We start from the raw sequence: 17,402 nt of genomic DNA on the forward strand, positions 1-17,402 counted from the left end.
TTGAAGCAAAAAATGTGGTCAATTCTTTACTTAATATCCCCTGTCCTGGTATATGTGGGCACCTCATCCCCATCCTGATGCGCATGGTCCCCTCATCCATATCCTGGTATGCATGGGCCCCCTCATCCCTACCCTGGTATGCATGGCCTCCTCATCCCTATCCTGGTATGCATGGCCCCCTCATCCCTATCCTGGCATGCATGGCCCCCTCATCCCCATCCTGGCATGCATGGCCCCCTCATCCCCATCCTGGTATGCATGGCCCCCTCATCCCCATCCTGGTATGCATGGCCCCTTCATCCCCATCCTGGTATGCATGGCCCCTTCATCCCTATCCTGGTATGCATGGCCCCCTCATCCCTACCCTGGTATGCATGCCCCCCTCATCCATATCCTGGTATGCATGCCCCCCTTATCTCTAGCCTGGTATGAATGGTCCCTCTCATCCCTATCTTGGCAGGAATGGTTGTCCTCATCCCTATCCTGGAATGCAGCGCCCCTATCTCGTCCTAGTATGTACTGTATGGCTCCATCCCTATCTTCGTATGCATGGCCTCCTCATCCCTAGCCGGTATGCATGCCCCTTCATCCCTACCCTGGTATGCATGCCCCCTCATCCCTATCCTGGTATGCAGGGCCCCATCCTTAATCTGGGATGATTGGCCCCCACACCCATCCTGGTATGCATGGCCCCATCAGAAAACATTAAAAAAAACAACTACAAACCATTGTACTTAATTTCCCGGTGCTTTCTCGCAGTGTCCTGCTCCGATGCCAGCAGCTGCTTTACTGTATGCTTGTAAGCAGCGCATGGCAGGGACGTCATGCGCTTCTTGCAAGCCGAAGGGCAGCTGCCGGGACTGTGTGCGTGGAGGGCAGTGAGTATTCATTGCTCTTTAATAGCGCACAGTGTCAGCCGAGGCCTTCCTGCAGCTGCCGGGTGGTCACGTGTGCTGCTATTTAAGTGCAATGAATATTCATATCATTCCACTCCCATGGGTGTGGAATGTGGTAATATTAATTTCTCTTTAGCAGCGGACACAGGAGTTAGCCGCAGCATCAGGCTTCTGCCTCTGTGACGTTCGCTGCCGCTCCACCACCTCCCCACCACAGCCAGAGCCAGTACATCTGGACTATAAGACGCACCCCCCACTTTCCTCCACATTTTTGGAGGGAAAAAGTGTCTTGTAGTCCGAAAAATACGGTACCACTTAAAGTGACCTTAGGCTACGTTCACATTAGCGTTGCGCGCCGCTGCGTCGGCGACGCAACGCACGACGCACAAAAAAACGCGCGCAAACGCACGCAAAAACGCTGCGTTTTGCGACGCGTGCGTCGTTTTTTGACGAAAATCGGACGCACGAAAAATGCAACTTGTTGCATTTTCTTGCGTCCGACGCTAGCGTCGGAAACGACGCACGTGTCGGAAAACGCAACAAAAAAAACGCACGCGTCCCCCATGTTAAACATAGGGGTGCGTCGCCGCTGCGTCGCCGATGCAACAGCGACGCACATTAGCGGAACGCTAATGTGAACGTAGCCTTAGTCAGATTTCAAAAATTTGGCTTGGTCACGAAGTGGTTAATTAGCAGCTACTTAAAATGACCTACATCATATACATATTGGTTAACAAATTAACCTGTAATAGCCTTGGTCTTGGGTTCTGCAGCTGTACTTCTTGCTGATTGCTAATCATAGCAATGCATTTCTTGTCTGCCCCTTATCAGATCCATCTGGCTTAATCCTCATTGGGAAAGCTAAGCCAGGCTTTTTCTCTGGCACAAATCATATATGAGCAGAGAAGGGGGCTGGCTTAGCTATTGAAATGCCAAGTCAGCTTACTTTCTGATGAGCTCAAGTCTGGAAGAGGACCTGCTGAATGTGAGACCTTAGCTAAGTGCTCATTCAATGAGCGTACAACTAGGATGAGGACCAGATGACCCAGGAGGTCCCTTCCAATTCTAACATTCTATGATTTCTATAAGCCGGTCGGTCAGTCCGTGCATTGCAATTTTGAAATTTGACCAATGATCAGTTCCTCTGATACACATTTTAATAAAGATTTCTTGTAAGGAAAAGTAAACCCATAACCTAGCTAAGGAGACCCAGCACAAGCAGTCTATGCCTTCCATGGCCAATAACCTAGCTAAGGAGACGCAGCACAAGCATTCTAGACCTTATATGGACCATAACCTAGCTAAGGAGACCCAGCACGAGGAGTCTATGCCTTACATGGCCTGTAACCTAGCTAAAGAGCCCCAGCATGAGCAGTCTGCCTTACATGGCCCGTTATGTAGCTAAGGAGACCCAGCATGAGCAGTCTATGCCTTACGTGGCTGGTTATGTAGCTAAGGAGCCCCAGCACGAGCAGTCTATGCCTTCCATGGCCCATAACCTAGCTAAGGAGCCTCTGCCTGAGCAGTCTATGCCTTCCATGGCCCATAACCTAGCTAAGGAGACCCAGCACGAGCAGTCTATGCCTTCCATGGCTCATAACCTAGCTAAGGTGACCCAGCACGAGCAGTCTTGCCTTACATGGCCCGTAACCTAGCTAAGGAGCCCCAGCATGAGCAGTCTGCCTTACATAGCCTGTTCTGTAGCTAAGGAGACCCAGCACGAGCCGTCTATGCCTTACGTGGCCTGTAACCTAGCTAAAAGCCCAAGCATAAGCAGTCTACGTTACATGGCCTGTTATGTAGCTAAGGAGACCCAGCACGAGCAGTCTATGCCTTCCATGGCTCATAACCTAGCTAAGGCGACCCAGCACGAGCAGTCTATGGCTCACAGCCTGTTTATGCTGCTCTGAAGCTGTCCGGACAACTTGATCTCTCCCTCAGCACTTTAATGTTGGGATACTCTGGAAAAGCGCACAGTTCGGACAGTGTCTTGACCATGCCGCTGACTTCAACAGAGCTCATTGCCACTGACAACACAAGAAGCCAGGGGCGCTGAAGAGTTCTCTTGAGACCACCCCTTAAAGAGCTTGAAAATGATATCTTTACAAAGTTTTGCTTACTTTGAAATGCAAAATAAAGAACATATTCACCTTCCCTATTTCAACAGGCGCTGAAAAAATTTCTTTGATCTTTGAATATTGTGTATGGGTCCTTCGAGACTTCCCTGATGATGGATTAAAGGTAATGACTGTTATCCTTTTTAGTTTTTGCAATAGTTCAAATAGAAAAGTGTGACTTTTGGTTATTCCTTTGCACAAGATCTGTGATATGATAGATGGTGGATATGGCGTTTTGGATGCTCGTTCACACTACCATATCTTCAGTCCGAGTGCTGGCCAAGTTTAAAAACGGACAGCACCTGGGTCAATGTTGTTTGAAAAAAATCAGAGACCATTTGGGGCCACTGTATAACATCTAGTTTTTGTTGATACAATGTGTGAGAATTGGATGCTATACTGTGAACAGAGGAAATTGTTAATGGTCCTGTAAATGATTATGGATTGTATACAGATGACAAGTGAGAAAATAAATAGTCTGTATTGTATAGGTGAAACTCTTGACTTTTTATATGCTCGCATGAACCTACCCTGACTGCCATTGCATGGAAATCAGCCTGTATGTTGTCTAACCCTGTAGATGCCACGATTTATCTAGATAGCTGGAGTCATGGCTTCAAATCCCACCAAGAAAAACATCTGCTAGGAGTTTGTATGTTCTCCCGTGTTTGTGTGACTTTCCTCCGGGTTCTCTGGTTTTTGTCACACCCTAAAGACATACTGATGGGTAACGTAGATTATGAGCCCCATTGGGGACAGTGATGTCTGTAAAGCGCTGTGGAATATGATGGCGCTGTATCAGCAAACCATGATAAATAAATAGAATATCAGGGACTCCCTTTTTAATCTCCGTTGTCAACCCTGCAATGTGATCACAGGATTCAGTTATTGCCATTGCAAACCACGATCAACTAATGGCCTTGGGGTCTCACCATATTACGGCAGAGAAATGTTCAAGTCCCATAGTGCGACTAAGTACCAAAAATAAAAAGCACAAAAAAAGCTAAATAAAAATAAACATAGTTTGGATCGGTCCGGAGACTATACCAATTATCACTCTGCCACATTTATTTATCCTGTATGTTGTACGCTGTAAATAAAAAAATAAGCATGCCGAAAATGTAGCTTCATTATTATACTAACTCAAAAAATGCAGTAAAAAGTGGTCGTATGTAAAAAATAAAATATATATATATATATATATATATATATATATATATATATATATAATGTACTTCACTCTAAATTATAATACAACCAAAAAGTTAATTTATCTCAGTTTTTCAATACAAAAAGTGAAACTCTTATATCAGTCATCAGAGTGATCTATTTCAAGTGTTTTTTTATGTTAATGTTGATGATTATGTCTTACAGCCAATGAAAACCCAAAAGTCATTATCTCAGTAAATTAGTAAATTAGAATACTTTATAACACCAGCTTGAAAATTTATTTTAAAATCTGAAGTGTTGGCCTGCCGAAATGTATGTTCAGTAAATGTACTCAATACTTGGTCGGAGCTCCTTTCAATTACTTCATCAATGCGGTGTGACATGGAGGCGATCAGTCTGTGGCACTGCTGAGGTGTTATGGAAGACCAGGTTGCTTTGATAGCAACCTTCATCTCGTCTGTATTTTGGGGTCTGGTGTCTCTCCTCTTCTTCTCTACAATACCCCATAGATTCTCTATGGGGTTAAGGTCAGGCAAGTTTGCTGGCCAATCAAGTACGGTGATACTGTTTGTAAACCAGGTATTGGTACTTTTGGCAATGTGGACAGGTGCCAAGTCCTCTCGGAGATTGAAATTTCCATCTCCAAAAAGCTTGTCAGCAGAGGGAAGTATGAAGTGCTCTAAAATTTTCTGGTAGACGGCTGTGCTGACTTTGGTCTTGATAAAACACATTGGACCTACACCAGCAGATGGCATGGCTCCCCAAACCATCACTGATTGTGGAAACTAGACCTCAAGCAGCTTGGATTGTGTGCCTCTCTACCACATATGGGTTATCAGCGCACTCAGGACAAATTGGACAACAACTTTTGGGGTCCAATTTCTTCTCTTACCCTTGGGAAAATAAAAAATTGGGGGCGAAAAGATAATTTTTGTGAAAAAAATGATTTTTTATTTTTACGGTTCTGCATTATAAACTTCTGCGAAGCACTTGGTGGGTCAAAGTGCTCACCACACCTCTAGATAAGTTCCTTAGGGGGTCTACTTTCCAAAATGGTGTCACTTGTGGCACATTAGTGGCTCTCTAAACGCAACATGGCGTCCCATCTCAATTCCAGTGAATTTTGCATTGAAAATTCAATTGCAGTGAATTTTGGTTCCAAAATTGTGCTGATGTAAAGTAGACATGTGGGAAATATTACTTATTAAGTATTTTGTGTGACATATCTCTGTGATTTAATTGCATAAAAATTCAAAGTTGGAAAATTGCGAAACTTTCAAAATTTTCGCCAAATTTCCGTTTTTTTCACAAATAAACGCAATATAATATCAAATAAATTTTACCACTATCATGAAGTACAATATGTCACGAGAAAACATTGTCAGAATCACTGGGATCCATTGAAGCCTTCCAGAGTTATAACCTCATAAAGGGACAGTGGTCAGAATTGTAAAAATTGGCCCGGTCCATAACGTGCAAACCACCCTTGGGGGTAAAAGGGTTAATTATTCTAATTTACTGAGATAATGACTTTTAGGTTTTCATTGGCTGTAAGCCATAATCATCAACATTAACAAAAATATACACTTGAAATAGCTCACTCTACTAATAAGTCACATCTCACCTCCTCCCCCTCACTGCACAATGACGTCAGTGAAGCCTCTCCGTACTATCACATCCTGCTGGAGAAGCGTTCTGTGAATGCAAGGAGGCACAAAGCCCATCTCCATAACCATGGACAGAAAATCAAAAAGTGAAAACAGATTGCACAAAATTAATATTTGATTATGATTTCAATTTGTAAGAACAAAAATCTATGTGATACATTAAGTTTATTTTTTTAACTTTATGAAATACCGTATATACTCGAGTATAAGCCGAGATTTTCAGCCCATTTTTTTGGGCTGAAAGTCCCCCTCTCGGCTTATACTCGAGTCATATACCCGGGTGTCAGCAGGGGAGGGGGAGCGGGGGCTGTGTAGTCATACTTACCTGCTCCCAGCGCGGTCCCTGCAGTTCCTGGCTTCTCCGGCGCTGCAGATTCTTCCTGCACTGAGCGGTCACATGGCACCGCTCATTACAGAAATGAATAGGCAGCTCCACCCCCATAGGGGAGGAGCCGCATATTCATTGCTGTAAATAATCGGTGCCATGTGACCGCTCAATTACAGGAAGAAGCTGCAGCGCCGGAGAAGCCAGGGACTGCAGGGACCGCGCCGCAGCAGGTAAGGGGAGCGCAGCGCTATAATTACCTGCTCCTCGCTCCGGTACGGCTCCGTCTGCAGCGTCCTCTAGCAATGACGCTCAGGTTAGAGGGCGCTGTGACGTAGTCAGTGCGCGCCCTCTGCTGAGCGTCAGTGCTGGAGACGGAGCCGCAGAGGAGCAGGTAATTATTGAAAGCTCCGGCGTCCTGAGAAGAGAGGTGAGTATGTGATTTTTTTTTTTTTTTTTTATGGCAGCACCAGCAGCATTCTAAGGAGCACCTATGGGGCCATAAAGGTGCAGAGCATATAAGGGGCACAGCATTATAAGGAGCACCTATGGGGCCATAAAGGTGCAGAGCATATAAGGGGCACAGCATTATAAGGAGCACCTATGGGGCCATAATGAAAGGTGCAGAGCATATATGGGGCACAGCATTATAAGGAGCATCTATGGGGCCATAATCAAAGGTGCAGAGCATATATGGCACAGCATTATAAGGAGCACCTATGGGGCCATAATCAAAGGTGCAGAGCATATATGGGGAACAGCATTATAAGGAGCACCTATGGGGCCATAAAGGTGCAGAGCATATAAGGGGCACAGCATTATAAGGAGCACCTATGGGGCCATAAAGGTGCAGAGCATATATGGGGCACAGCATTATAAGGAGCACCTATGGGGCCATAAAGGTGCAGAGCATATATGGGGCACAGCATTATAAGGAGCACCTATGGGGCCATATAGGTGCAGAGCATATAAGGGGCACAGCATTATAAGGAGCACCTATGGGGCCATAAAGGTGCAGAGCATATAAGGGGCACAGCATTATAAGGAGCACCTATGGGGCCATAAAGGTGCAGAGCATATATGGGGCACAGCATTATAAGGAGCACCTATGGGGCCATAATCAAAGGTGCAGAGCATATATGGCACAGCATTATAAGGAGCATCTATGGGGCCATAATCAAAGGTGCAGAGCATATATGGCACAACATTATAAGGGGCATCTATGGGGCCATAATCAACGGTGCAGAGCATATAAGGGGCACAGCATTCTAAGGAGCACCTATGGGGCCATAATCAAAGGTGCAGATCATTATATATGGGGCACAGCATTATAAGGAGCACCTATGGGGCCATAAAGGTGCAGAGCATATATGGGGCACATCATTATAAGGAGCATCTATGGGGCCATAAAGGTGCAGAGCATATATGGGGCACAGCATTATAAGGAGCACCTATGGGGCCATAAAGGTGCAGAGCATAAATGGGGCACAGCATTATAAGGAGCACCTATGGGGCCATAAAGGTGCAGAGCATATATGGGGCACAGCATTATAAGGAGCACCTATGGGGCCATAATCAAAGGTGCAGAGCATATATGGCACAGCATTATAAGGAGCACCTATGGGGCCATAAAGGTGCAGAGCATATATGGGGCACAGCATTATAAGGAGCATCTATGGGGCCATAATCAAAGGTGCAGAGCATATATGGCACAGCATTATAAGGAGCACCTATGGGGCCATAAAGGTGCAGAGCATATATGGGGCACAGCATTATAAGGAGCATCTATGGGGCCATAATCAAAGGTGCAGAGCATATATGGCACAGCATTATAAGGAGCATCTATGGGGCCATAATCAACGGTGCAGAGCATTCTATATAGCACAGTTGTATATGGAGCATCTATGGGGCAATAATGAACGGTATGGAGCATCTATTTTTATTTTTGAAATTCACCGGTAAATGCTGCATTTTCTACCCTAGGCTTATACTCGAGTCAATAAGTTTTCCCAGTTTTTTGTGGCAAAATTAGGGGGGTCGGCTTATACTCGGGTCGGCTTATACTCGAGTATATACGGTAGTTATCTTTGCCCTGATGTTCTGGAGAAAAGGAAACTTGATTATCAATGCAATTAGTCTTCCAAATGTCTTTACTTTTCACCTTCATGATGTATTATTTACTGCACATAACAGATATTCACTGAAGACCTCCCAGAAGTTGAAATCCTTCCTCGAAATCACGTGCTATCGTTTTTACTGGAAAACTTTAAGCACCTCGCTATTCCCTACTTGGTGAGAAACTAAATTTTGCTTTGTAATTTGATATGCAAATGTAGAACATGTATAATGCATTAAAGGGGTATGTCCATCGCCAAGATCCTATCCCAATATGTAGTAAATGTATTAATATTATTAGCAAATACCTCCAATTAAAAATGCAGTATAGTTCTTCTGATTCACTGTGTCGCTTAGCCCATGTGCAGGGCATTGCAGTAGCTTGGGTATCCATGGTAACGACTGTTAACTAACTCACTATATGAATGTTGTAACTATGGATACTTAAGTCACTGCAATGCCCTGCACATGGGGTAAACTACAAAGTGAATCAAAAGAACTATACTACATTTTTAATTAGATGTATTTGCTAATATTATTATTACACCTACTACAATATTAGGATAAGAACTTGGAGATGGACATGCACCACAAGGACTGTATTAAAAGGGGTATGTTTAGCATCACTTTAAAGGAAATTCTGTGAGGACAAATTTAGTAGCGAACTAGAGTCATGGCTGTAGAGGACCTAGTAGTGCAGTATTAGAAGTACTTGTTTTGAAGTAATCTGATGAGTGCTGAGAAATCGAGTTTTGAGATCACCACCATGCCTTACAGGTTGTCTGGTATTGTGGAAAAAGAAATGGCCAGCCACAGGCCCTTTCCTGCAGTATCTGATACTGTCATGACTATCATGTCAGGTATTGCAGTGAATAAGTCCTATCCTTACAAATGGACAGGACTCATTCACAAGATATCTCATTATGAAGGATATTCTATCTTTGCACATGTGTTTTGGTGATTTCCATATTCTTATATAAAGAAAAAGAGCGCTCCCCAATTCTCAATACAGCCTTTCCCTCACTCTCCATGGATAGATGGGGCTCCCATCTGTAAATATCCAGGATGGGAATAACCCTAAAAGCACATTAGGACCACCCAGTATGTATTACATCCACAGTTTCGTAACATTTAGCAGAATGCTACGATATATACTGTGCATCCATTACTCTTGCTGTTGATTGTGTCCCAAAACCTAGATTCCAATGGTCCTGGTGACTCCATCTTGTGTAGGTCCTAATCCCATAACCCTTATGATAACCAAACATGGTGCTCTGGAAACATTTGTTGTAGAAACACATTGTACAAGGTTCCATGCTGGAAAAAAAAATCCCCTCTCCTCATGTCTACTGTGAGTGAGATCGGAGGAAGTTCAGAAGCTTTTTCATAGTATATACAGTCATGGCTGAAAGTGTTGGCACTCTTGACATTTGTTCCAGAAAATGAAGTATTTCTCCCAGAATATTTTTGCAATTACACATGTTCTGTTATGCACATGTTGATTTTCTTTGTGTGTATTAGAACAGAAAAAAAAGAACAAAAAATAAGGCAAATTGGACATAATTTCATAAGCAACCCCAAAATTGTTGGCACCCTCAACTTAAAAGGAATCTGTCACCCCCTGGAACATTTTTCACCTATTAACATGGGAATTCAGGTGATAGAATTGTTAAACTAGTCATACCTGTATGCACATATCTTCGGTCTTGTTGACAAATCATCTTTTATTTCTTTATGCTAATTATCTTTTCCAGAGCCTGGAAGAAAACTCTGGCTCTGGTTTTCATTTGCATACCACCCCCTTCTCATCAGTATCACAGTGCCCTGTGACGTGTATTGGTGGTCCCGGAATCCTGCGCCCTACAATAGCGCCACTATACGTACCTTATCGGCCTTTCTATGGCCATTGGCTTCATTGTTGTTCTGCGCGGGAGCAGTGACTCACAGGCATCGGCACAGAAGAACAATGCCATATGTTGTAAACTTATGTGGTGCACCGTGGATAAATGAACATAAAAATCTCTAGAGATGGACTTGTAACCTTGAGATTGTATATGTTCAACAATTTTGGTTCTCAAGTCCTCACAGTTCTGTTTTCCATGCTTAGGGCTCTTTTCCATTTGCGCGAAACACGTCCGTGTCTCGCATGTGAAAACCAAGCTTTGGCGCCGGCACTCCAGAGCGGAGCGTGCTTCCGCATAGCAACACATGGAGCCGCACGCTCGGCTCCCAAGTGCATGCGCCAGAGCTTGGTTTTCACATGCGAGACACGGACGTGTTTATCGCAAATGGAAACAAGTCCTTAGTGTGGCACACACAGACACACAATGCAAAGATTGAGTCAACTTCTCCCCTCTTTATCAGGTTTTACATGTGACTTTCATATTGCCCTCACCTGTTGCTTGCTACAGGTGAGTTTGAATGAGCATCACATGCTTGAAGCAAGGTTGTTTACCCAAACTTTTGATTAGGTGCCAACAATTTTGTCCTCCCATTTCTGGGGTTTTGTGAGAAGTTACAGGTATGTTGAATTTGTCTTTTTTTCTGGGTTTCTTTTTTTGTATTCTAATGCACACAAAGGAAATAAACTTGTATAACAAAACGTGTAATTGCAATATTTTTCGGGGAGAAATACTTCATTTTCTGGAACAATTTCAAGGGTGCCATGACTGAATTTGGTATCACTATGCACTTAAAAACTAGGGGATTCATTTTTTATAGATTGAATCAACTGCTTTAGAGAAAAATCTGAAAATTGTAGACTTAATTTTAGCTGTCGCTGCCCATTTATCACTACAGAAGACGTACAAAATAAAAATGATCCTCCCCAATATGCATACATTTAAAAAAATTAAATTTCTGACGACATAAAAAAAAATACATTTGTGTAGATGGGTATTCTTTGATCTATGACTCTTCAGGTGTTTGTCACCAAATTGAGGGTTTCTTGGGATGTAGTTACTGTTTTATGAACCTTATCTGTTAAAGTGATCGATGACTGTTTTTTTTTCTCTTTTTGCTGTTCCAGGAACATATTATCCTCACGTGGGAGGATAGAGGCCCTGAATTTCACAACTGTCTCATCAAGTTGTATTGCGAGAGGGTGCAGAGTCTTATGCAAAATATAGGTACTTGGCTTATGGATGGAGTGGAGAAATATAATTTTTGTTCACACCTTTTACATTTTCATTGGCTGTTTTTACAGATATATTCAGCCCCATTTTTGATTAAATTTTGTATTTTAACTCAACCTTAGTAAGCTGCTTAAGAGGTGCTGCTCATGACACAGACACACTTTTTCTAACCTGCCACTGAGGGACACAAGACTTTTGGTTATAGCTAGCTGCCTCTAAGCTGTGGACTTTAAATTGTTAAAGGGAACGTTTCACTTGATTCATGCAGCCCAAATCATGGGCACCATGAATCCAGAACCTTGCTGCACAATTGCATGAGCATGAACCAATTTTGGAAGTGCAAAGATGTCTCAATCAGCATTAAACAAAGACTGATCCCTAGAACTGTTTTCCCATTTCTGATATATGGCTGTGAGACATGGACTCCCACGAGCAGACAGAAGAATAGTTGATGGCTTTGAGTTGTTTTGCTGGAGGAAGCTTCTATGAATACCATTGACAGCTAGGATCACCAACAAAGATGTTCTTTATCATAGAAACCCAAATATTTCCATGGATAGCAACATCACCAGAAACTGAACTCTTTTGGATATCTGATGAGGAAATATTCATTAGAAAGGGAGATGCTACTTGGAACCATCAGTGGTAAAAAAAACAGGGAAGACCAAAGACCCTTTGTCTGGATGCCATCAAGAATGACACGGGAATAAGCATCAAGCAGTTGAAAGGACAGATACAACCAGTGGAATATCCAAGAGTAGGACTCAATGGATAGAATCAGAAATCATATTTTTCTCTGAAACACCTCCACATTTCAAAGAAAAATATAGTTTTATGATCCGGCCATGTACAGTGCCGGAATAGTCTCTTCTCTGGCTCTGGCCTCCACCAGGATTGTATAACTATAAACTATATGTTCCCTAAAATGCCGGATTGTTAGAGTAAAATATGTGGCTGCAATTGTGCAACAAGGCTTGGATTATACTGCCACGAGGCGGTGAGTTTTCCTTCAATCGAAGTCTTCAAACAGAGGCTGGACATACATCTGTCTGAGATAGTTTAGTGAATCCTGCATTGAGCAGGGGGTTGGACCAGATGACCCAGGAGTTCCCTTCCAACTCTAACATTCTATGATCCTGCCTGTGGTTTGGGTGGCATGAATCAAGTACCAATTTCCCTTTTAAGTATTTGCTCTTCCAATCAGCTGTACCCTTCTTTGATTAAGCTTAGTGTCTGGCTTGAGGCAGGCATGCCTGCTTTGCAGGTACATATTTTTTTTCAGGTTACTAAGCGCTGAATCGGCGTCACACATGCCGATTCAGCGATGTCTGCGGGAGTCCAGCGACGAAATAAAGTTCTGGACTTTCTGCGCCGACCAACGATGGCACAGCAGGATCCTGATCGCTGCTGCCTGTCAAACTCAACGATATCGCTAGCCAGGACGCTGCAACGTCACGGATCGCTAGCGATATCGTTCAGTGTGAAGGTACCTTAAGAAGGACTGCTAAGTACTGCCAGTCTTGTACCCTAAACCGCCACCTCCAAGATGAAATGTTTCCAGAGTTTTTCAACACACAGACATTGTGATATAATGAACTATTTTTCTTGGGACATTCAGTAATAACAAACCAAAAAGTCTCACAGTACGTTGTTCACAAACTAGAACCATGAACATGGCACCATTTGCGGTATACTTAACCCAGCCTCCGCAATATGAGCCTGCAGTTGTGTAATTAAAAAATCAGACTTTACTTAAAGCCAGTAACCATACACCTCCCGCATTTACCACAGAACTAGGAAAACTTTACTTTGTTGGTGAGAACTGTCACTTCCAGCCTATGTGTTTTTTTGCACTCACACCAGCTTCTATCCTTCCTCCTGGATGGCTTGGGCCCTCTTTATTTTGGCTCAGCTTCTAAACCAGCCATTAACTCTTAGGGTACCGTCACACTATACGATTTACCAACGATCACGACCAGCGATACGACCTGGCCGTGATCGTTGGTAAGTCGTAGTGTGGTCGCTGGAGAGCTGTCACACAGATAGCTCTCCAGCGACCAACGATGCCGAGGTCCCCGGGTAACCAGGGTAAACATCGGGTTACTAAGCGCAGGACCGCGCTTAGTAACCCGATGTTTACCCTGGTTACCAGCGTAAAAAAAACAAACACTACATACTTACATTCCGGTGTCTGTCCCTTGCCGTCTGCTTCCCGCACTCACTGACTGCCGGCCGTAAAGTGAAAGCACAGCACAGCGGTGACGTCACCGCTGTGCTCTGCTTTCACTTTACGGCCGGCAGTCAGTGAGTGCGGGAAGCAGACGGCAAGGGACCTGACGGACACCGGAATGTAAGTATGTACTGTTTGTTTGTTTTTTTACATTTACCCTGGTAACCAGGGTAAACATCGGGTTACTAAGCGCGGTCCTGCGATGTTTACCCTGGTTTCAAGCGAACGCATCGCTAGATCGGTGTCACACACACCGATCTAGCGATGACAGCGGGAGATCCAGCGACGAAAGAATGTTCCAAACGATCTGCTACGACGTACGATTCTCAGCAGGATCCCTGATCGCTGCTGCGTGTAAGACACAGCGATATCGTATGGATATCGCTGGAACGTCATGAATCGTACCTTCGTAGCGATCAAAATGGCACTGTGTGACGGTACCCTTATAGTCACTCCTTATCAACATCTTTGATGGCTCATAATGGGGACATGATGAGCTTGTCATCACAATGCCTCTGCCCTACAGATTTGCAAAGTGGTCATCCATTTACTTTTTTTTGTGAAACTTTACAGGATGCGTAACTTTTGTATCCACTGATGCTGCTTTAGGACACAAAATTCTGCAAATGACCATTTGATATACATTTTCCTCTTTTCCATTGTTGTATCGTCCCTAGGGACTGCTTTGGAAAGTCACAAGCCCTTTATCCCACAATGGTGTCAGTGGGAAAATTGGCTAGTAAAACGCCTGCATCTTAGCATCCATTGATGGAGACGGCACCCCCCAATGGCATTCTTTATTTCTACAGTTGTACTCGTTTTTTTCTATTAGAAGTAAGCTCCTCCGTGAGGTCCCGAACAGAGTAGTGTACCGACCCCTAGACATACTGTTCAGCCTGCACACTGTTCTGTTCGCTGCTTCTTATGCGGAATCTTATGAGCAATTGGTCTTTTCAATCTGCAACACCTTTTTAAGGTGGAATTAAATCTATCATATTCAGCTATATGCCTGTAGGTTCTTAGGCCCACAAAAAAAAATAAAATTGACTTAGATCACTCCTTTCAACAACTTTAAAGAGAATCTGTCAGCAGGATTTCACACCCAACTATTTATATGCACCTAAAACTTTCAAAGAAATTTCCAGCGTTACATTTACAAGGTCAGTCTGTTCCGCTGAAACTGAGAAATCCGTTTTGTGAATTGAAATGGAAATAAGGCTGCAGATCTGAAGCTTCTGTTACTCCAGCTCTATTCCTTTTCTACCTCCAATTCTTCATGCTAGACTGACAGCCTCTATGTTGTGTTACTTCAAGAAATAGGGATTTTTGTTTACTCACCGTAAAATCCTTTTCTCCGAGCCATTCATTGGGGGACACAGACCGTGGGTGTATGCTACTGCCAATAGGAGGCTGACACTAAGTGATACAAAAAAACTTAGCTCCTCCCCAGCAGTACACACCTTCCTGTTGGCTATTAGCTAACCAGTTCGGTGCAAAAGCAGTAGGAGATCAACAACATATGAGAGTATAGCATGTCAAATTACAAAACTAGCAGAAGCTAATAACAGGGTGTGAGCTGTGTCCCCCAATGAATGGCTCGGAGAAAAGGATTTTATGGTGAGTACACAAAAATCCCTATTTCTCATTCGCCTCATTGGGGGACACAGACCGTGGGACGTCCCAAAGCAGTCCCTGGGTGGGGACAACATCAGATTAGGCCCTGTGTAACTGCTACTTACAATAGTGCTACCGTGGCCTGCAGAGTCCGCCTGCCCAGACTCATAACAGTAGAAGTCTGAGAATTATAGTGCTTCATGGCTGCACGCGGACTGGACGAACCCGCAAGCTTGCAGGCGTGCTTTATTGATGCCTGGTGCCTAGAGCCCAAGAAACCTCGATCGACTGAGTGAAGTTAGGCTGATGTCTAACCCAGAAGGACTCATGGATGGTGTAACGAATCCACCAGGCTAACATGACCACTGAAATGGCTAAAACCTTCCTGTAACTGTCAGGAAGCATTCCTCTAACCGTCAGGAAGCCCAAATAAGGTGTCCAACCTTCAGAAGGAGGCAGAGCTCGCTACGTACCTACTCAGAAAACTTACTTCGCCCAGAATATGGAGAACCCATCCCCCTTTTTGTGGGCTGTTAACAAGGGATGGGGATAACCTGAGTACAACCTTGCCTTAATGATAATAAGAAAAAAGCCTGAAGAACAGAGCGGCTAGCACCGAAGACTCGTCAGGATGATGAGATCGCAGAGCAAAAAGAGGAGACCTTCCCTGATAGCAAAGTCTGTCCGAATCAAAAAGTCTACTGTAAGACTCCCAGGACCATTAAGGACCCAAAGATCTAATGGTATGCGAAAAAGAAGGACCACCTGTGAAAACTCCCTGCGAGAAAGACCCTACTCGCAGTTTCGTTGGAATAAGACTGAAAATTCCTAGCTCCGCAAACCAAAAAACCTAACGTCGTCCGTGCGGATCTCCCAGGACACCTGGGGCCCTTCCTGCTTCCAAACGACTCTCGGAGGTAGTGGAAGGGGGGCTACGAAAACTGGTACCAAGGAAGAACCAGAGCATTCACTGCAACAGTTTTTTGATCTCGAGGCCGAACTATGAACTCGAGTACATTGGCGTTCAGTCTGGGCATCATCCCATCTATATCTGGAGTGCCTCAGAGAAGGCAGATCTGATAAAAGACTTCCGAGAGCGGTTCCCACTGACTTGAGGCGTGACCCTGACAGCTGAAGAAGTCTGCTGTCTAGAGGTCTACTCCTGGGATGTGTACTGCTGAGATCACAGAATGACAGATCTCGGCCCATCAGAGAATGTGAGGCACCTCGTCCATGATGCCTAACCGTGGGTACCTGTTAGAAGATTGACGTATGGGACAGCCGTGGCATTTTCCGATTGAATTCAGATGGGAGACCCTCCAGAAAGCAGAGGACCTGCTGTAGGACTAGCCGTATCGTTCAGATCCCCAGAACAACAATCGGGAGAAGAAGGTTGTCAACGGCAGTTTAATAATAATTATTGAACCGGAAGGAACTCTCCCGGATGAGCAAGGAGTTCTTAGACTACCCTCTGAAAGCCTGTTTCACCTACAGTAAACAAGCGAAGGAAAACCGCTTCCATTGCTGTCACCATTTTTCCTCACGATCCTCCCAGCAATCGAACGGAATGAGGGAATGAGCGGTCAAGTAAGAGAGTTCGGAGTTGAAGAGCCACGGCCTTGTCTCAAGGGAGAATTACCAACCCCCTGGAAGTGTCCAGGATCATCATTAAAAAGGATATCTGCTGGGCTGGAAATGAGGAAAAACTTGTCTAGATGAAGCTGCCAATCCAGGTGAGAGGGTATAGCAATTGATATAGACGACTCAGCATAGTCCTGGAAGAGCGGCTAGAAAGTCGACCGGACAGGGCAGGACGACCACGCCTCTAGGGTGCAAGAGGAACATGACAGCCGTCATGACCCTTGCGAACACTCAGGGTGCGATAGCAAGGCCGAAGGACCAGGTTTTGACTTGAAAATGCTGTTTGCGAATGGAAAAGCAAATTTTTATTTTTTTCATTTATTTTTTTTAAAGAGGAGGAAAATAGGAATGTGAAAGTAAGCATCACAAATGTCAGTGGATACCAGAAACTTCCTCCTTTTCAATTGAAGAAATAGTTGAGCGGAGAAACTCCATCCGAAGTAGGAGGAACTTGTCTAGGAAGAAGTTTGAGGTCCAGGATTAGTCTTACTTT

At 44.2% G+C, this 17,402-nt stretch overlaps 1 protein-coding gene across 1 annotated transcript in view; it reads left to right on the plus strand.

Annotated features, from left to right (window-relative positions):
• VPS39 (VPS39 subunit of HOPS complex) overlaps positions 1 to 17,402 on the plus strand; it is a 107,521-nt gene that overhangs the window by 64,025 nt on the left and 26,094 nt on the right. The window contains exons 16-18 of the mRNA XM_069730617.1: positions 3,064 to 3,137; positions 8,369 to 8,467; positions 11,319 to 11,418. Coding sequence (XP_069586718.1) covers positions 3,064 to 3,137; positions 8,369 to 8,467; positions 11,319 to 11,418 — 273 coding nt within the window. The remainder of the gene's footprint in view (positions 1 to 3,063; positions 3,138 to 8,368; positions 8,468 to 11,318; positions 11,419 to 17,402) is intronic.

This window comes from Ranitomeya imitator, chromosome 1 (assembly GCF_032444005.1).
Source record: "Ranitomeya imitator isolate aRanImi1 chromosome 1, aRanImi1.pri, whole genome shotgun sequence".
In the NCBI taxonomy this organism is placed as follows: Eukaryota; Metazoa; Chordata; class Amphibia; order Anura; family Dendrobatidae; genus Ranitomeya; species Ranitomeya imitator.